Consider the following 21,463-nt stretch of genomic DNA (forward strand, 5'->3'; position numbering starts at 1 on the left):
AACAAAACCAAACATACTAACAAAATAAAATTAATAGAATAGATATGTACAAATAAAATAAATAAATAAATAGAGTAATAAATATGTACAAACATATATACATATATACAGGTGCTGCGGGGAAGGGAAGGAGGATGACAGAGCCCTAAATTCCTGCACATTACGTACAGCCGTTTGGCATTTTCATTTCCCGGGAGGAATCCATCAAATGGAAGATGATGAAAACGGAAAAAAAGTACTGAAATCTTACGTTCCCGGGAGGAATCCATCAAATGGAAGACGATGAAAACGGAAAAAAGGTACTGAAATCTTACGTTCTAAAACAGGCCTCTCGGTTTACCATTGCAAAATACCAATCTTTTTCAATTTTAGATGCAATTTCAGAATTAAAAGGAAAAGGATCCAAGAATGGCATAAAATATGAATCAATTCTAATCAAAATCTCCCCTAACAAAGCACCCGAGACGTACACTTAAATTATTATTCTTCGTCACCGTCACAAACCACTGCTCTTTCAGGATTCGTGACTATTTGCAACACCGGGTTAACGGACCTCGAGAGTTTGGCAATTTGGGACCGAGACATGAACGGGCACGTTATTAAAGCTAAGGAGTTGATCCTGTCTCCGGAGAAATTAAACTGTCCGCGTTTTGGAAGTACGCTAGCTCTTCAGTCCATCCACTAAAGCCACGACATCTATTTATTTTATTGCGTTAATACGCTTTGTTTTGTCCTCTGTCTCCCCCTTCCAGACTGTGAACCCACTGTTGGGACCTATATGTTGCCAACTTGTACTTCCCAAGCACTTAGTACAGTGCTCTGCACACAGTAAGCGCTCAATAAATACGATTGAATGAATGAATGATTGAATGAATGAATGACAGATCCTTTTCTGTGGATGGGTCCCGTGCAGTTATACAATTGTATGTGGGCTGGGCTTCCGGGAACTAAGATTAGGGGAATGGGAGATGGAAGGGCTGAGGGGCGAGAAAATAGCCAAAAAAGGTGACAAATATGATGAATGCAGACACATTAAGAGACTCTTTCCCTCCCAGTAAGCAAGAGGAGAAAGACAAAGATCGGGCCTACTCAACACCAAGAAAATCAGACACTCGCTTGGATTGGAAGGGCCCTTGCGGTTCTCCTACCTTCTGTGTGTAGAAAAAAGCCCCTAAAACACACTTGAGATGCGCCCTGGCCTCAGCATTTCTGCGCAAATCCTTGCACGCCCATGATTTCCCCAATCTCTAATTTATTTTAGTGTTTGTCTCCCCTCCCTGAAACGCACTTGAGATGCACCCTGGCCTCAGCATTTCTGCACAAATCCTTGCACGCCCGTAATTTCCCCAATCTCTAATTTAGTGTTTGCCTCCCCTCCCTGAAACACACTTGAGATGCACCCTGGCCTCAGCATTTCTGCACAAATCCTTGCACACCCATGATTTCCCCAATCTCTAATTTATTTTAGTGTTTGTCTCCCCTCCCTGAAACGCACTTGAGATGCACCCTGGCCTCAGCATTTCTGCACAAATCCTTGCACGCCCATGATTTCCCCAATCTCTAATTTATTTTAGTGTTTGTCTCCCCCTTGAAACACACTTGACATGCACCCCGGACTCAGCATTTCTGCACAAATCCTTGCACGCCCGTAATTTCCCCAATCTCTAATTTATTTTAGTGTTTGTCTCCCCTCCCTGAAACACACTTGAGATGCACCCTGGCCTCAGCATTTCTGCACAAATCCTTGCACGCCCATGATTTCCCCCATCTCTAATTTATTTTAGTGTTTGTCTCCCCCTCGAAACACACTTGAGATGCACCCTGGCCTCAGCATTTCTGCACAAATCCTTGCACGCCCATGATTTCCCCAATCTCTAATTTATTTTAGTGTTTGTCTCCCCCCCGAAACACACTTGACATGCACCCCGGCCTCAGCATTTCTGCACAAATCCTTGCACGCCATGATTTCCCCAATCTCTAATTTATTTTAGTGTTTGGCTCCCCATCTTTGATTTTGGGGCTCTCAAAACTTCCACTATAAAACTACTATTTTCTACGGTTTTGCTAAGTATGGTAGATGAATGCTTCCTATCCCAAATCAGATGTTGGGATCCTCCTCCTTCCCCTCCCCACAGCTCCTGTCTACATGTTTGGACAGATTTATTACTCTATTTATTTTCCTTGTGCATATTTACTATTCTATTTATTTTGCTAATGATGTGCATCTAGCTTTATTTCTATTTATTCTGATGACTTGACACCTGTCCACATGGGGTTTTTTTGTCATCTGTCTTCCCCTTCTAGAAAGTGACTCCGTTGTTGGGTAGGGGCCGTCTCTATATGTTGCCAACTTGTACCTCCCAAGCGCTTAGTCCAGTGCTCTGCACACAGTAAGCGCTCAATAAATACGATCGAATGAATGAATGAATCTAGACTGTAGGCTCCTTGTGGGCAGGGATCTTGTCGACCTACATTACTGGACTGTAATAATTAGTGTGGTATTTGTTAAGCACTTACTATGTGTCTAGCACTGTTTCAAGCGCTGGGGAGGCTACAAGATAGTCAGTTCGGACAGTTTCGTCCAACAAGGGGCTCACAATCTAAGTAGGCGGTAGAACAGATATCAAATCCCCTTTTTACCTACGAGCAAACACAAGTTAAGTGACTTGCCCAGGGTCACAGAAAGCAACTGGCAGAGCTGGGATTCGAACCCAGGTCCTCTAACTCCCAGACCTGTGCCCTCTCCGCTAATTATAGTAACAACCAGAAGAGGTTTTTTTTTTTGATGGCATTTATTAAGCGCTTACTATGTGCAAAGCACTGTTCTAAGCGCTGGGGAGGTTACAAGGTGATCAGGTTGTCCCAGGGGGGACTCTCAAGAGTTATGGTATTTGTTAATAATAATAATGATGGTATTTGTTAAGCGCTTACGATGTGCAAAGCACTGTTCTGAGCGCTGGGGAGGTTACAAGGTGATCAGGTTGTCCCAGGGGAGGTTTACAGTCTTCAACTCCATTTTACAGATGAGGGAACTGAGGCCCAGAGAATAATAATAATAACGATGATGGCATTTGTTAAGCGCTTACTATGTGCAGAGCACTGTTCTAAGCGCTGGGGGGGGGGATACAAGGTGATCAAGTTGTCCCACATGGGGCTCACAGTCTTAATCCCCATTTTAAAGATGAGGTAACTGAGGCTCAGAGAAGTTGTGACTTGCCTAAGGTCACACAGCAGACAGGTGGCGGAGCCGGGATTCGAACCCATGACCTCTGACTCCAAAGCCCGTGCTCTTTCCACTGAGCCACGCTGCTTAGTCACACAGCTGACAGTTGGCGGAGCCGGGATTTGAACCCGTGGCCGCCCATGCTCTTTCCATTGAGCCACGCTGTTAAGTGCTTATTGCGTGCCAGACACTGTATTAAGCGCCGGGGTAGATACAAGGCAACTGGGTTGTACACGGTCCTCGTCCCACGTGGGGCTCACGGTCTTAATCCCCATTTTACCGATAAGGTAACTGAGGCCCAGAGAAGTAAAGCGACTTGCCCAACGTCACACAGCTGACAGTTGGCGGAGCCGGGATTTGAACCTGTGACCTCCGACTCCAAAGCCCATGCTCTTTCCACTGAGTCACACTGTTAAGTGCTTATTACGTGCCAGGCACTGTATTAAGCGCCTGGATAGATACAAGGCAACTGGGTTGCACACGGTCCCCGTCCCACGTGGGGCTCACGATCTTAATCCCCATTTTACCGATGAGGTAACTGAGGCCCAGAGAAGTAAAGTGACTTGCCCAACGTCACACAGCTGACAGTTGGCGGAGCCGGGATTTGAACCTGTGACCTCCGACTCCAAAGCCCATGCTCTTTCCACTGAGTCACACTGTTAAGTGCTTATTACGTGCCAGGCACTGTATTAAGCGCCTGGATAGATACAAGGCAACTGGGTTGCACACGGTCCCCGTCCCACGTGGGGCTCACGATCTTAATCCCCATTTTACCGATGAGGTAACTGAGGCCCAGAGAAGTAAAGCGACTTGCCCAACGTCACACAGCTGACAGTTGGCGGAGCCGGGATTTGAACCTGTGACCTCCGACTCCAAAGCCCATGCTCTTTCCACTGAGTCACACTGTTAAGTGCTTATTACGTGCCAGGCACTGTATTAAGTGCCGGGGTCGATACAAGGCAACTGGGTTGCACACGGTCCCTGTCCCACGTGGAGCTCACGGTCTTAATCCCCATTTTACCGATCGAGGTAACTGAGGCCCAGAGAGGTAAAGCGACTTGCCCAACGTCACACAGCTGACTCTGGGCGGAACCAGGATTAGAACCGAGGCGCTCTGCACACAGTAACTACGATTTCCTGACTCAATGGAGCCCTGAAGAAAAAGAGCCCAGGGAAATGGCTACTGACAGACATGAAGGGGCGGCCCACGAGGCCCTCCCTCTCCATATCTGTACTGCCCAAGCGCTTAGTACAGTGCTCTGCACACAGTAAGCGCTCAATAAATACGATTGATTGATTGATTGATTGATTGATCTGACACGCAATGACTCCCCACCCCTTCAAAGACTTACCGAAGGCCCATCTCCTCCAAGAGGCCTTCCCTGACTAAGCCCTCTTTTCCTTATCTTCCACTCCCTTCATTCATTTATTCATTCAATCGTATTTATTGAGCGCTTACTGTGTGCAGAGCACTGGACTAAGCGCTTGGGACGTACAAGTTCATTCATTCATTCATTCATTCATTCAATCGTATTTATGGAGTGCTTACTGTGTGAACTGTACTAAGCGCTTCGGACGTACAAGTTCATTCATTCATTCGATCGTATTTATTGAGCGCTTACTGTGTGCAGAGCACTGGACTAAGCGCTTGGGACATATAAGTTCATTCATTCATTCATTCAATCGTATTTATGGAGCGCTTACTGTGTGCAGAGCACTGGACTAAGCGCTTGGGACATACAAGTTCATTCATTCATTCATTTGATCATATTTATGGAGTGCTTACTGTGCGCAGAGCACTGGACTAAGCGCTTGGGAAGTACAAGTTCATTCATTCATTTGATCATATTTATGGAGCGCTTACTGTATGCAAAGCACTGTACTAAGCGCTTCAGAAGTACAAGTTCATTCATTCATTCGATCGTATTTATTGAGCACTTACTGTGTGCAGAGCACTGTACTAAGCGCTTGGAAAGTACAAGTTCATTCATTCATTCATTCATTCAAGCACATTTATTGAGCACTTACTGTGTGCAGAGCACTGCACTAAGCGCTCTGCATTGCCCTGAAGGGCTCCCTTTAACCACCCACCCTCCGCCTGCAGTCCCACCACACTTATGCACGTATCTGTAATTTGCTGCTATTACTGTCTGTCTCCCCCTCAACACTATAAAGCTTGTTGTGGGCAGGGAACGTGTCTGTCATATTGAACAGTGCTTTGCACATAGTAAGCGCTTAATAAATGCCATAATTATTATTATTATTATATTGTTAGACTGCGCACTCCCAAGGGCTTAGCCGAGTGCGCTGCACACAGTAAGCACTCAATAAATACGACTGCCAGACCGCTGCCTCCGCTGCACCTTGTTCTTCCTGATTCCCTGGCTCGCCAAACACGTTTGTCCTGCCTTATTTCCTGGAAAAAGTTATGAACTAAATTGTACATCCAATATAAGGACAGTTGCCTCAACTGTACATCAGAAATCATTTAGGGGACAGTCTCCTCAATTGTACATTAGAAATCATTTAGGGACAGTCTCCTTAATTGTACGTCGGCAATCTTTTACGGACAGTCTCCTTAATTGTACGCCAGCAATCTTTTAGGGGACAGTCTCCTTAATTGTACATCAGCAATCTTTTAGGGGACAGTCTCCTCAATTGTACATCGGCAATCTTTTAGGGGACAGTCTCCTTAATTGTACATCCAGCAATCTTTTAGGGACAGTCTCCTTACTGTACATCAGCAATCTTTTAGGGACAGTCTCCTTAATTGTACATCCAGCAATCTTTTAGGGACAGTCTCCTCAATTGTTCATCGGCCATCTTTTAGGGACAGTCTCCTTAACTGTACATCAGCAATCTTTTAGGGAGGGACAGTCTCCTTAATTGTACATCAGCAATCTTTTAGGGATAGTCTCCGTAATTGCACATCGGCAATCTTTTAGGGGACAGTCTCCTCTATTGTACATCGGCAATCTCTTAGGGGACAGTCTCCTTAATTGTACATCCAGCAATCTTTTAGGGACAGTCTCCTTACTGTACATCAGCAATCTTTTAGGGACAGTCTCCTTAATTGTATATCCAGCAATCTTTTAGGGACAGTCTCCTTAATTGTACATCAGCAATCTTTTAGGGACAGTCTCCTTACTGTACATCAGCAATCTTTTAGGGACAGTCTCCTTAATTGCACATCAGCAATCTTTCAGGGGACAGTCTCCTTAATTGTACATCAGCAATCTTTTAGGGACAGTCTCCTTAACTGTACATACAGCAATCTTTTAGGGACAGTATCCTTACTGTACATCAGCAATCTTTCAGGGGACAGTCTCCTTAATTGTACATCAGCAATCTTTTAGGGGACAGTCTCCTTAATTGTACATCAGCAATCTCTCGGGGGACAGTTTCCTTAATTGTACATCCAGCAATCTGTTAGGGACAGTCTCCTCAATTGTACATCAGCAATCTTTTAGGGGACAGTCTCCTCAATTGTACATCGGCAATCTTTTAGGGGACAGTCTCCTTAATTGTACATCCAGCAATCTTTTAGGGACAGTATCCTTACTGTACATCAGCAATCTTTTAGGGACAGTCTCCTTAATTGTATATCCAGCGATCTTTTAGGGACAGTCTCCTCAATTGTACATCGGGAATCTTTTAGAGGACAGTCTCCTTAATTGTATATCCAGCAATCTTTTAGGGACAGTCTCCTCAACTGTACATCAGCAATCTTTTAGGGACAGTCTCCTTAACTGTACATCAGCAATCTTTCAGGGGACAGTCTCCTTAACTGTACATCCAGCAATCTTTTAGGGGCAGTCTCCTTAATTGTACATCAGCAATCTTTTAGGGACAGTCTCCTTAACTGTATATCCAGCAATCTTTTAGGGACAGTCTCCTCAATTGTACATCAGCAATCTTTTAGGGACTGTCTCCTTAATTGTACATCAGCCATCTTTTAGGGATAGTCTCCGTAACTGCACATCGGCAATCTTTTAGGGACACTCTCCTCAATTGTACATCGGCAATCTTTTAGGGACAGTCTCCTTAACTGTACATCGGCAATCTTTTAGGGACAATCTCCTTAATTGTACATCGGCAATCTTTTAGGGACAGTCTCCTTAATAGTACATCAGCAATCTTTTAGGGACAGTCTCCTCAACTGTACATCAGCAATCTTTTAGGGACAGTCTCCTTAACTGTACATCAGCAATCTTTTAGGGGACAGTATCCTTAATTGTACATTAGCAATCTTTTAGGGACAGTCTCCTTAACTGTACAACAGCAATCTTTTAGGGGACAGTCTCCTTAATTGTACATCAGCAATCTTTTAGGGGACAGTCTCCTTAATTGTACATCCAGCAATCTTTTAGGGACAGTCTCCTCAATTGTACATCAGCAATCTTTTAGGGGACAGTTTCCTCAATTGTACATCGGCAATCTTTTAGGGGACAGTCTCCTTAATTGTACATCCAGCAATCTTTTAGGGACAGTATCCTTACTGTACATCAGCAATCTTTTAGGGGACAGTCTCCTTAATTGTATATCCAGCAATCTTTTAGGGACAGTCTCCTCAATTGTACATCAGCAATCTAATGGTACATCGGCCATCTTTTAGGGATAGTCTCCGTAATTGCACATCGGCAATCTTTTAGGGACACTCTCCTCAATTGTACATCGGCAATCTTTTAGGGACAGTCTCCTTAACTGTACATCGGCAATCTTTTAGGGACAGTCTCCTTAATTGTACATCGGCAATCTTTTAGGGACAGTCTCCTTAATAGTACATCAGCAATCTTTTAGGGACAGTCTCCTCAATTGTACATCAGCAATCTTTTAGGGACAGTCTCCTTAACTGTACATAGGCAATCTTTTAGGGCCAGTCTCCTCAACTGTACATCAGCAATCTTTTAGGGACAGTCTCCTTAGCTGTACATCAGCAATCTTTTAGGGACAATCTCGTTAACTGTACATCAGCAATCTTTTAGGGACAGTCTCAATTGTAAATCACCAATCTTTTAGGGACAGTCTCCTCAATTGCACATCAGCAATCTTTTAGGGACAGTCGCCTTGGTGGCCAACAAAACAAAAGGCTTAGTCCTTCTCAAAGTAATAGTAATAATAACAATAATGGCATTTGTTAAGCGCTTACTATGTGCAAAGCACTGTTCTAAGCGCAGGGGAGGTTACAAGGTGATCAGGTTGCCCCACTGGGAGCTCACAGTCTTCATCCCCATTTTCCAGATGAGGTAACTGAGGCCCAGAGAAGTGAAGTGACTTGCCCAAAGTCACACAGCTGACAGTTGGTGGAGCCGGGGTGACCTCTGACTCCAAAGCCCGGGCTCTTTCCGTTGAATAGTATTTAAGGGCTCGCTGTGTGCTGAACACTGGGAAAGCGCTGTGAAAGAATACAAAAGCGCTTAGTACAGTGCTCTGCACACAGTAAGCGCTCAATAAATACGATTGATGATAAGTAGGAATTTAGACATGGTCCCTGCCCTTTCTTGGGGGTGGGGTGGGGGGGGGGGGGGTTGCACTCTAAGAGATAGGTAAGTGCCTCAGTTACCTCATCTGTAAAATGGAGATTAAGACTGTGAGCTCCAGGTGGGACAACCTGATTTCCTTGGATCTACCCCAGCGCTTAGACCAGTGCTTGGCACATAGTAAACGCTAAACAAATACCATTATTATTACTATGACAATAGAACAATACGCAGACACATTTCCTGCCCCCAAGAGCTTTCCATCTAGGGTTTAGGTCAGTGCTTAGGTTTGCCAAACAGTAACTGGGGCCGGTGACCTGCACGCCTTCAAGGAAACGCTAACATTTTTTTTATGCTATTTGTTAAGCACCTACTATGTGTCAAGCACTGTTCTACGCGCTGGGGTAGATAGAAGCTAATCAGGTTGGACACAGTCCCTGTGCCACACATGAATCACAGTCTTTATCCCCATTTTACAGAGGAGGGAAATGAGGCACAGAGAAGTGAAGTAACTTGCCCAGGGTCACGCAGCAAACAAGTGGCAGAGCCAGGATTAGAACCCAGGTCCTGAATCCCAGGCCTAGGCTCTATCCACGAGGCCCTGCTATTTCTCAATTTGGTTGATCAATGTACATATTTACTATTGTATGTATTATTTTGTTAACAGGTTTTGTTTTGTTTGTTGTCTGTCTCCCCCTTCTAGACTGGGAGCCCGCTGTTGGGTAGGGACCGTCTCTATATGTTGCCGACTTGGACTTCCCAAGCGCTTAGTCCAGTGCTCCGCACACAGGAAGCGCTCAATAAATACAATTGAATGAATGAATGAATGAATCTCTGGCCACACAAAGGTCTTTTCTGCACCTGCGTAAGATCAATCAATCAATCAATCAATCGTATTTTTTGAGCGCTTACTGTGTGCAGAGCACTGTACTAAGCTCTTGGGAAGTCTAAGTTGGCAACATATAGAGACAGTCCCTACCCAACCGTAGGCTCACAGTCTAAAAGGGGGAGACAGAGAACAAAACCAAACATACTAACAAAATAAAATAAATAGAACAGATAATAATAGTATAATAATAATAATACAATATAGCATATCATACATATACATTACTATAATATTATAATAATACAATATCATACCATACACTAATACATAATTAATTATTAACTAATTAAGATTAATGTATAATTAATACGATTAATTATGATTATAAATGATTATAAGATAATTATAATCAATTATCATGATCAATAATTAATTTTACTGACCAATTACTAATTAAATATCAATTAGTTATTGATTAATAATTAATATATTGATTATGACTGGTTATAATTAATATATCAATGTGTTGTATTATATTGTGACATGTTATGTTATTATTATATTATATATTATTATGTATTATTGTGTTATAATAATATAATGATATAATATAATAATAATAATAATAGATAATAAGAAATAGAATAGAATAGAATAGATATGTACAAGTAAGATGGCATTGGGAAGTAGCAACAGTTGGTCCGGGGTCAAATTCGGGCATTACCCCTGCCTCAGACTCCCAGACACACTCACAGACTTCCAGTTAACAATAATAATAATAATGATGGCATTTATTAAGCGCTTACTATGCGCAAAGCACTGTTCCAAGCGCTGGGGAGGTTACAAGGTGATCAGGTGGTCCCACGGGGGGCCCACAGTCTTAATCCCCATTTTGCAGATGAGGGAAGTGAGGCCCAGAGAAGTGAAGTGACTTGCCCAAAGTCACACGGCTGTCCAGTTGCACCAAAAGCGTGTGGGAGGGTGAAAACCAGTTGGCCTCAGTCCACTGAGTCGAGCTAAAAGTTACTCTCGTAACTCTTGTTTAAAATACAAGTGCACACCCCGCCGTGAGAAACGGACGTCCTTATTACTGGCAAAATCCAGCCTAATCCTTGTCAGGAATGATTTCAACAAGCATCGGGATCAAAACGGACCATATTCAAAGGCCTTGGACGGCAGATGTTTGACAATTTTCATTTTTCTTTTTACGTACAACGAGCAGATCATAATCAAAACGGACCCCATTCAAAGGCCTTGGACGGCAGATGTTTGACAATTTTCATTTTCCTTTTACGTACAACGAGCAGATCACAGTACCTATCTGTTATTTAGTCATATTTTCAATCAAGCAGGCAGTGAGAGCGAACATACCCACCACTCTGGGGTTCCCTGAACCGCTTTTGGGAGCAACAGGAATAAGCCAAAATTTTGAACATGTCGGTGAACGCGCTCCCATCCGGAGGTTTGGAGATGAAGACGCTCTGACCGCCCAGGAATATCAAAAAGGAAATTCCAATGCAAACTGTCGGGATGATGTAGCCGATGACAAAGCTCACATTCTGCTGGATATAGGCGATGCCTCCGAGCGAAAAAATTGCTCCCAAATTAATGCTCCAGTAAAACCAGTTAAAAAACCTCCTCGTGGCTTCTGGACCGAGATCTTTAACCTAAAACAGAAAGAGATAAAAAAAAAAAAAAAAAAAGTTATTAGCCTGGAAGACCAGAAGGAAGTTTTCCACACTGCTCATGAAATTCCGGCGCCACAAGCTTTAATTCATTCAATCGTATTTATTGAGCGCTTACTGTGTGCAGAGCACTGTAGTAAGCGCTTGGGAAGTCCAAGTTGGCAACATATAGAGACGGTCCCTACCCAACAGTGGGATCACAGTCTAGAACAATATGTTCTATGTATGTTCTGCATATATATGTATATATGTGTATATATATATATATGTATATGTTCCTACATATTTATTACTCTATTTATTTATTTTTTTACTTGTACATATCTATTCTATTTATTTTATTAGTATGTTTGGTTTTGTTCTCTGTCTCCCCCTTCTAGACAGTGAGCCCACTGTTGGGTAGGGACCGTCTCTATATGTTGCCAACTTGGACTTCCCAAGCGCTTAGTACAGTGCTCTGCACACAGTAAGCGCTCAATAAATACGACTGATTGATTGATTGATAGAAGACGCAGTCCTTAATGCAGTCGTTGCCCATGCTGCTCTTGCCTGGAACGAACTCGCGCTTCAAATCTTTATTTGAAAGATTTATTTATTTATTACATATTACATATTTACTCTATTTATTTATTTATTTATTTATTTATTTTGCTTGTACATTTCTATCCTGTTTATTTTATTTTGTTGGTATGTTTGGTTCTGTTCTCTGTCTCCCCCTTTTAGACTGTGAGCCCACTGTTGGGTAGGGACTGTCTCTATGTGTTGCCAATTTGTACTTCCCAAGCGCTTAGTACAGTGCTCTGCACATAGTAAGCGCTCAATAAATACGATTGATTGATTGATTGATTGAAATCTGCCAGACCAGAACTCCGTCTTCACTGCCCTCCTAAAACCTCACCTCCTTCAAGAAATCCTCCCTGATTAATTCCCAACATCCGCGGTTGCGCCGACGCGACGGCCACCGTTAAAACTTACGTGCATTCAATTGGACATTCATTCAGTCACTATTTATTTATTTAGCTACTATTTAGCCACTATTTAGCTATTTATTCAGCCACATTGCTCAGCTTACACTCGTTCGTCCTCCTGCTCCCCATATTTATACGTCTGCGCCTCTCTGCAATTAGACCGTCAGCCCCCTGAGGATAGGGGCTGTGCATTTTGCTGTCCTTCCCATCGAGAGTTTAGTAGGGGCTCAATAAATACCAGTGATTGATTGATCAACAGCCGTTAATTGACTGGCTGACGATCACCCTAAAAGAGGATTTTGAGTTTTCATGAAAATAGACGGATTGATGGAGCTGGGCCGGAGGTTGGTGGGGGGAATGAACATTTACATTTACATCTCAATCAATCAATCGTATTTATTGAGCGCTTACTGTGTGCAGAGCACTGTACTAAGCGCTTGGGAAGTACAAGTTGGCAACATATAGAGACGGTCCCTACCCAACAGTGGGCTCACAGTCTAAAAGAAAATACACTTACGGCCTCCCCGTCGGGGAATCGAACCCCGGTCTCCCGCGTGACAGGCGGGGATACTTACCACTATACTAACCACTATAGTAACGAGGAACTGCCCTATGAATATATGTATTCATACCCTTCCTCACCACTGTACAAATTACTCTGATTACTCTATCAATCGTATTTATTGAGCGCTTACTGTGTGCAGAGCACTGTACTAAGCGCTGGGGAACTACAAGATGGCAACACATAGAGACGGTCCCTACCCAACAGTGGGCTCACAGTCTAGAAGGCGGAGACAGAGAACAAAAGCAAACACACTAACAAAATAAAATAAATAGAATAGATAGGTACAAGCAAAATAAATAAATAAATGAATGAATGAATGAATGAATGAATGAATGAATGAATAAATAAATGAATACTCCATTTGTAAACAATTTTACGGTGGTCTCCCCGGTGAGTAAGCTCCTGGTGGGCAGGGAACATATTTTCTGCTTCCGTTGTACTCTTCTTGTGAGGGTTTTGCTTCCCGCTCTCCATTTTTTTTCACCTCCCGGGTGCCTTTCGGCCTTTCTGAGTGGACCTGAAGCCAAAAAGCCCGGGATCCGCGATGTCGCTCCGCTAACGACAGAGAACCGTTTCGGCACATAGTGGGTGCTTAATAAATACCGTCTTCAATATTATTATCATCATCATCATCATGGACCACCTGGGCCGCCGGGCGAGCCCACTGTTGGGTAGGGACTGTCTCTATATGTTGCCAATTTGTACTTCCCAAGCGCTTAGTCCAGTGCTCTGCACATAGTAAGCGCTCAATCAATACGATTGATGATGATGATGATGTTAGGCCCCACCCTGCTCCTGGAGGGCCGTGGGGCTGCCGTTCCCCGTTGGTTTGGTCAGGGGCGGCGAGGCCGAAGCCTCGTCCGGACACTGGCGGGGAATTATGTGGCGCGGAGTTTCTGGAAGCCCAAGAGCTCCCGCCGGGATACTTGGGAGCCGCCTGTTTTACATCATCGTGGATTGCTGATTTTGTGAGTTTCTTCCCTCAGCCCTCAACCCCACGGCACTTGGGTGCACATCTGTAATTTATATTAATGTCTGTCTCCCCCTCTAGACTGTGTGGGCAGAGTGAGTGTCTATCGGTTCTGTTGCACTCTTCCAAGCGTTTAGTATAGTGCCCTGCACACCGTAAGCCCTCAATAAACGCCTCTGACTGATTTACTGGTGCTTTGCCTTCCACTGTGAATGGTCCGTCCAGCCTCTTTGACCGAATGCCAACCTGCTTATCTTGTGTTTACCCCAGTGCTCAAGTACGGTGAACGATTAAATACGGTCAATTCAAACGCATACTCTGAACTGGGATGACACTGTAATCCTTTAATCGCGCAATGTAAGACCGCCAAATTCTCCGGTAATAATGAAAGCCAATTACTTCAACTGCGTCACAGCACAACATTAAGCAAATGGGTAATCGGTAAGCGCAACTAGCAAACCACATATTTTCAAACACTTTGAGAGCTAATTATGTTAGACTGTGAGCCCACTGTTGGGTAGGGACTGTCTCTATGTGTTGCCAATTTGTACTTCCCAAGCGCTTAGTACAGTGCTCTGCACATAGTAAGCGCTCAATAAATACGATTGATTGATTGATTGATTAATTATTTAGCCCCCGATGGATTTGATTCTGGAAGATAGTTCAACTCTGATTTTAGATGTCTGACAGGTGCCCGAAAAGGGCCACTGAAATTCACAGAATCGTCTTGTGCCCATCTGCCAACTATACAGGGAGAACCTTTCATAACTTTTGCACAAAGAACTCTCATTTATGGATGAAAAACAGATTACAGTATCAACTCTCAATATGGAGAGTTTGATTTTCTGCCCATTCATTTCAGATACGTCCCACTTTGTGGGAAACATCTGACATTGACTTTACAAAGCTCCTTGTGGGCAGGGAACGTGTCCGTCCAATTTGTGATATTGTACTCCTCTCCCAAGCCTTCAGTACGGCGCTCCGCATACAGTAAGTGCTCAATAAATACGATGAATATGTCAAAGGAAATAATAGTACTGTATAAAGTCCAAACTAAGAGCTCCGCTTTAGCTCGGTGAGGACACTGCTGATGATGAGACTGTGGCTGCAAGTGTAAGCGGACGCTAAATTCACCGCGCGCTATGTCCGTGAAAATCATCATCATCAATTGTATTTATTGAGCGCTTACTATGTGCAGAGCACTGGACTAAGCGCTTGGGAAGTACAAATTGGCAACATATAGAGACAGTCCCTACCCAACAGTGGGCTCACAGTCTAAAAATCGAATGGCGTTCCCTTTCTGGTCCTTTGACATTTGTGGGAGGAACACTACCGAGACAGACAGCAGTGGTGAAATAGGGCAGGCTGTGTTATGTTGCCAAGAGGACCGGGGGGTTGCGTTGTGGTAACAGTCTCCATTGACCTTTGCCCAGCAGCAAACGTTGTGAGGCAGATGGTAGAGAGTCACAACTGACGCAGTCTGGGGCCACGGGACAGAAGATTTCCAAAACCTCAAAGGAGGGGCCATTTATTAAGCCACCTCTAAGTGTGATGCTCCTTAGGGCAAGGGGAGTCTTTCCCACTCTCAGAAACCCAGTGAAAAGCAATAAAGAGTACTTGAAAACACAAAAAGAACACAAATCAATCAATCAATTGTATTTCCTAAGTGCTTACTGTGTGCAGAGCACTGTACTAAGTGCTTGGGAAGTACAAGTTGGCAACATATAGAGACAGTCCCTACCCAACAGTGGGCTCACAGTCTAAAAGGGGGAGACGGAGAACAAAACCAAATATACTAACAAAATAAAATTAATAGAATAGATATGTACAAGTAAAATAAATAAATAAATAGAGTAATAAATATGTATTTATGCCCAGCTGTCTGCCTCATAACTAATTCAGACACTGAATGCTGACTTTGTGTCAAACTCTGAGGTAGAAACAAGATAATCAGATTCATTCATTCATTTAATCGTATTTATTTGAGCGCTTACTGTGTGCAGAGCACTGTACTAAGTGCTTGGGAAGTACAAGTTGGCACCATATAGAGATGGTCCCTACCCAACAGTGGGCTCACAGTCTAGAAGATCAGAAGATCTGGGCACAGTCTAGAAGATCAGACAGTCCTCATTCATTCGATCGTATTTATTGAGCGCTTACTGTGTGCAGAGCACTGTACTAAGCGCTTGGGAAGTACATGTTGGCACCATCTAGACACGGCCCCTACCCAACAACGGGCTCACAGACTAGAAGGGGGAGACAGACAACAAAACATGTACATATTTGTACATATTTATTACTCTATTTATTTTACTTGTACATATCTATTCTATTTATTTTATTTTGTTAGTATGTTTGGTTTTGTTCTCCGTCTCCCCCTTTTAGACTGTGAGCCCGCTGTTGGGTAGCGACTGTCTCTATATGTTGCCGACTTGGACTTCCCAAGCGCTTAGTACAGTGCTCTGCACATAGTAAGCGCTCAAAAAATACGATTGATGATGAAAACATGTGGACAGGTGTCAGGTGGTCAGAACAAAATGAATTTTCCTTTCCCAAAGACTCAGCAGCCTTGTCATGTACTGTCATGTCACATGACACTTTTCAGAACCAAAAAGGAGAGGGAACGTATGAGTGACCATTCAGAGTCATAAAACATGATCTATTTCTATAATGAACCATCTATATCATCCAGGATATAACCACCATGTCACCTTTCAAAGAGGGAGCCATCCTCACGAACCGAGGGGCGGGGAGAACCGGGAGCGAATCCTCAGTTTTACAAGAAAGTGAAGCACAAAGTGAAGCGATCTGCCCAAGGGTAACCAGTCGATCAATCATTCAGTGATATTTATTGAGAGCTTACTGTGTGCGGAGCACTGTACTTGGCACTTGGGAAAGAAGAAGAGTTGGGAAACGTGATTCCTATTCCCGAGGAGTGTTCGGTCAGAACCCACAACTCCTGGTTCCCGATGCCCGGTGTTGCCACCTTCCCGGGGCATCGGAAGAGGGCACGGGCAAGCAAGGGTGGCTGGTTCAGAGGGCAATATATGGTCTCCGGACAATCACTTCCTTCTTTGGGCAGAATCAATCGCATTTATTGAGCGCTTACTGTGTGCAGAGCACTGGACTAAGCGCTTGGGAAGTCCAACTTGGCAACATCTAGAGACGGTCCCTACCCAACAGTGGGCTCACAGTCTAGAAGGGGGAGAGCAAGTCTAGAAGGGGGCGAAATATATATATACATATAAAAAAAATATATATTTCATATATATGTAAATATGTATATACACCTGTATATATGTATGTACATATTTATTACTCTATTTATTTATCTTACTTGTACATATCTATTCTATTTATTTTATTTTGTTAGCATGTTTGGTTTTGTTCTTCCTTCTTCCTGTAACTTCCTGTAATTGTTCCCTTTGATCTATTATTTTATTTATTTATTTATTTATTTATTTATTTATTTATGCATATCTATTCTATTTATTTCATTTTGTTAATATTTTTTGTTTTGTTCTCTGTCTCCCCCTTCTAGACTGTGAGCCCGCTGTTGGGTAGAGACTGTCTCTATATGTTGCCCACTTGTACTTCAAGTACTTAGTACAGTGCTCTGCACACAGTAAGCGCTCAATAAATACGACTGATTGACTGACTGAAATGAAAAGACCGTCCCCTGCAATTTTCTGACCGGGAAACCATCCCCGACAAATGAGGAAAGACATCCTGAAACCAAAGGGCACATCCCCCAGGAAAGATTTTCCTGAGCCATTCCTCATCGGGCTTCCCCCTTCTAGACCGTGAGCCCGTTGTTGGGCGGGGACCGTCTCTGTATGTTGCCGATTTGTACGTCCCGAGCGCTCAGTACAGTGCTCTGCACACAGTAAGCGCTCAATAAATACGATTGAATGAATCAGGTAATACAGCATCACCCAGAGCTGGGGAAATCAACTCTCTGCCCACAGCCATCCACTTGCTCCACGTGACACCATCCTTTCTGGACCGAGACCGTTCTCAGTGTCACCAAGAGCCCAGTTCAGAAGCGGCTTGCAGTCTCACACAGAAAAAGGACCTAAATGCTCTAGTCTGTGCTATTTAAGGAGATCACCTTCTACTGATCTTCCCCCATTTCCTTCTAAACACTCCCTCCTCCTCATCTCCCCCTTCTCCAGGGACAACATCACCCTCCTCCCCGTGACTGAAACCTACAAGCTTCCGTCACTCTGCTCCCGCGTTCCACCTTTTGCTAGCATCTGCCGATTTCTTCTCATTCATTCATTCAATCGTATTTATTGAATCTGCCGGTTTTTTCCTCATTTATTCATTCATTCGTTCAATCGTATTCATTGAGCGCTTACTGTGTGCAGAGCACTGTGCTACTCTCAAGACCATCTTGCGGATCTGGCCCTTCCTCTCCACCAAATCAACCTCCACCATTCGTCGTATCGCCAGTGGACCATTTCACGGGACTTGTTGCGGGTCTCCCTGCCCCGAGCCTCCCTCCTCTTCACTACAAACTCGGCACTGCTGTTTGATCAGGTTCCTAAAAATAAATAAAAAATCACCCCACACTCCCCCTACTCTAGCCTCAAAACTTTTCAAAGACGGATCATCTCCCTCTGCTTGAAGCCCGTTTTATCTTTAGCATCAAGACTCTTTCACCTGCTCTTACAAGCTTTTCGTTAGTATGTTTGGTTTTGTCGTCTGTCTCCCCCTTCTAGACTGTGAGCCCACTGTTGGGTAGGGGGACCGTCTCTATGTGTCGCCAACTTGGACTTCCCAAGCGCTTAGTACAGTGCTCTGCACACAGTAAGCGCTCAATAAATACGATTGATTGGTTATACCCAGCTCTTGATTTGCCTAACTCCGATCCCCTCGCTCAGTTTTTCCCAAGGCCCGGGACTTCTCCTCCTCACCAAACCTGCAGACCTTCAGCCCTGCCCACCTAATATTTACTGAGCACTCACTGGGTGTAGAGCACCGGACTAATCACTTAAAATACAAAACAAGAGATGGCAGACAGTCCCTGCCCACATTTCTAGACTGTAAGCCCACTGTTGGGTAGGGACTGTCTCTATATGTTGCCGACTTGTACATCCCAAGCGCTTAGTACAGTGCTCTGCACACAGTAAGCGCTCAATAAATTTGATTGATTGATTGCTGGGCACTTCTAGTTCCCCACTAGTTATCAGTACCCCAAGTTTTAACCCTCCAGCCACCTCTGGCACGTACGTTTTTCAGTTAATTCCATACTCGGCACTTGTGTGCACCTCCTCCAGGAGGCCTTCCCAGACTGAGCCCCCTCCTTCCTCTCCATCCCCCCCATCTTACCTCCTTCCCTTCCCCACAGCACCTGTATATATGTATATATGGTTGTACATATTTATTACTCTATTTTACTTGTACATATCTATCCTATTTATTTTATTTTGTTAGTACGTTTGGTTTTGTTCTCTGCCTCCCCCTTTTAGACTGTGAGCCCACTGTTGGGTAGGGACTGTCTCTAGATGTTGCCAACTTGGACTTCCCAAGCGCTTAGTCCAGTGCTCTGCACATAGTAAGCGCTCAATAAATACGATTGATGATGATGATATCGATTTTGGTTCCTCTCCTTTTGCATGTTTCTATATCTGCCTCTTCCCCATTAGAGTGTGAGCTTCCTTCTGGTTATGGGACACGTCTGGTGCTTCTGTTGTACTTCCCAAGATCCTAACGCGCTGCATTCAGTAAGTGCCCCCAAAACACCGCAAATACCAATTTCACAAAGCCACGGCCACCGATTTCCAAGAGACACTCCCTCCGGATTCAGGAGCCGGGCTTTCGGGGCCTCATAAGGAAGATGGCAAAAGCAGAGCACGTTTCGGAGGCAGGGCAACTTTTACTAAACATTTCACACCATTCCAAGCTTGTGATCTTTCAACTTCTCGACTTTTGTTTTCTAATGTCACCCTAAGATCGAGGTCGTATACCACATCAGCTTAGCTTCCCAGGCCAAAAATTCGCTTTGAACCTCATCGACATTTCTTCCTCAGAGCACGCTGAAATTTCTCCGCTGGAGAACCACACAGAGCACAAGCTAAAAGCACCCAACTGTTAGGGCGCTGTATGTTTTCGGATTATAAAGAAAAGGGGAAAGGGTGGCAAAATAAACCGTGAAGCTGACGGACATTTACAGCCCAGAGCATATTCATTCATTCATTCGTATTTATTGAGCGCTTACTGTGTGCAGAGCACTGGACTAAGCGCTTGGAAAGTCCAAGTTGGCAACATCATCATCATCATCAATCGTATTTATTGAGCGCTTACTGTGGGCAGAGCACTGGACTAAGCGCTTGGGAAGTACAAGTTGGCAACAGTGGGCTCACAGTCTAAAAGGGGGAGACGGAGAACAACAACCAAACATACTGACAAAATAAAATAAATAGAATAGGTGTTGCAAATAGTCACGAATCCTGAAAGAGCAGTGGTTTGTGACGATGACGAAGAATAATAATTTAGGTTTACATCTCGGGTGCTTTGTTAGGGGAAATTTTGATTAGAATTGATTCATATTTTATGCCATTCTTGGATCCTTCTCCTTTTAACTCTGAAATTGCATCTAAAAACTGAAATCAAAAAGATGATTATTTTGTAATGGTAAACCGAGAGGCCTGTTTCAGAACGTAAGATTTCAGTACTTTTTTTCCGTTTTCATCATCTTCCATTTGATGGATTCCTCCCGGGAAATGAAAATGCCAAACGGCTGTACGTTAATGTGCAGGAATTTAGGGCTCTGTCATCCTCCTTCCCTTCCCCACAGCACCTGTATATATGTATATATGTTTGTACATATTTATTACTCTATTTATTTATTTATTTTATTTGTACATATCTATTCTATTTTATTTTGTTAGTATGTTTGGTTTTGTTCTCTGTCTCCCCCTTTTAGACTGTGAGCCCACTGTTGGGTAGGGACTGTCTCTATATGTTGCCAATCTGTACTTCCCAAGCGCTTAGTACAGTGCTCTGCACATAGTAAGCCCTCAATAAATACGATTGATGATGATGATGATGATATGTACAAATAAAATAAATAAATAGAGTAATAAAAAAAATATGTGCAAACATATATACAACATATAGAGACGGTCCCTACCCGACACCGGGCTCACAGTCTAGAAGGGGGAGGCGGACGACAAAACGAAACATATTAACAAAATAAATAGAATGAATATGTACAAGTAAAATACAGTAATAAATACGTACAAACACAGACACAAAACTTGTATTTATCTATAAATGCATTCGACATAAACGTAGTTTTACCCCTAAATTGAAAAGCACTTCAAAGGGACTGAGCCCCCTCCTTCCTCTCCCTCTCCCCCGCCTTACCTCCTTCCCTTCCCCACAGCACCTGTATATATGTATATATTTGTACGTATTTATTACTCTATTTATTTATTTTACTTGCATTTTGTTAATATGTTTTGTTTTGTCGTCTGTCTCCCCCTTCTAGACCGTGAGCCCGCCGTTGGGTAGGGATCATCTCTGTTATATGTTGCCCACTTGGACTTCCCAAGCGCTTAGTCCGGCGCTCTGCACACGGTAAGCGCTCAATAAATATGACTGAATGAATGAATGAACCTCCCCCAGTGCTTAGAATGGTGCTTTGCACATACTAAGTGCTTAATGATAATAATAATAATGGCATTTATTAAGCGCTTACGATGTGCAAAGCACTATTCTAAGCACCGAGCACCG

The 21,463-nt window shown here is 43.6% G+C and overlaps 1 protein-coding gene across 1 annotated transcript in view; it reads right to left on the reverse strand.

Annotated features, from left to right (window-relative positions):
* Positions 1-21,463, reverse strand: part of SLC15A4 (solute carrier family 15 member 4) — a 73,638-nt gene that overhangs the window by 37,575 nt on the left and 14,600 nt on the right. The window contains exon 2 of the mRNA XM_038763323.1: positions 10,904-11,199. Coding sequence (XP_038619251.1) covers positions 10,904-11,199 — 296 coding nt within the window. The remainder of the gene's footprint in view (positions 1-10,903; positions 11,200-21,463) is intronic.

Source organism: Tachyglossus aculeatus, chromosome 21 (assembly GCF_015852505.1).
Source record: "Tachyglossus aculeatus isolate mTacAcu1 chromosome 21, mTacAcu1.pri, whole genome shotgun sequence".
Classification (NCBI taxonomy): Eukaryota; Metazoa; Chordata; class Mammalia; order Monotremata; family Tachyglossidae; genus Tachyglossus; species Tachyglossus aculeatus.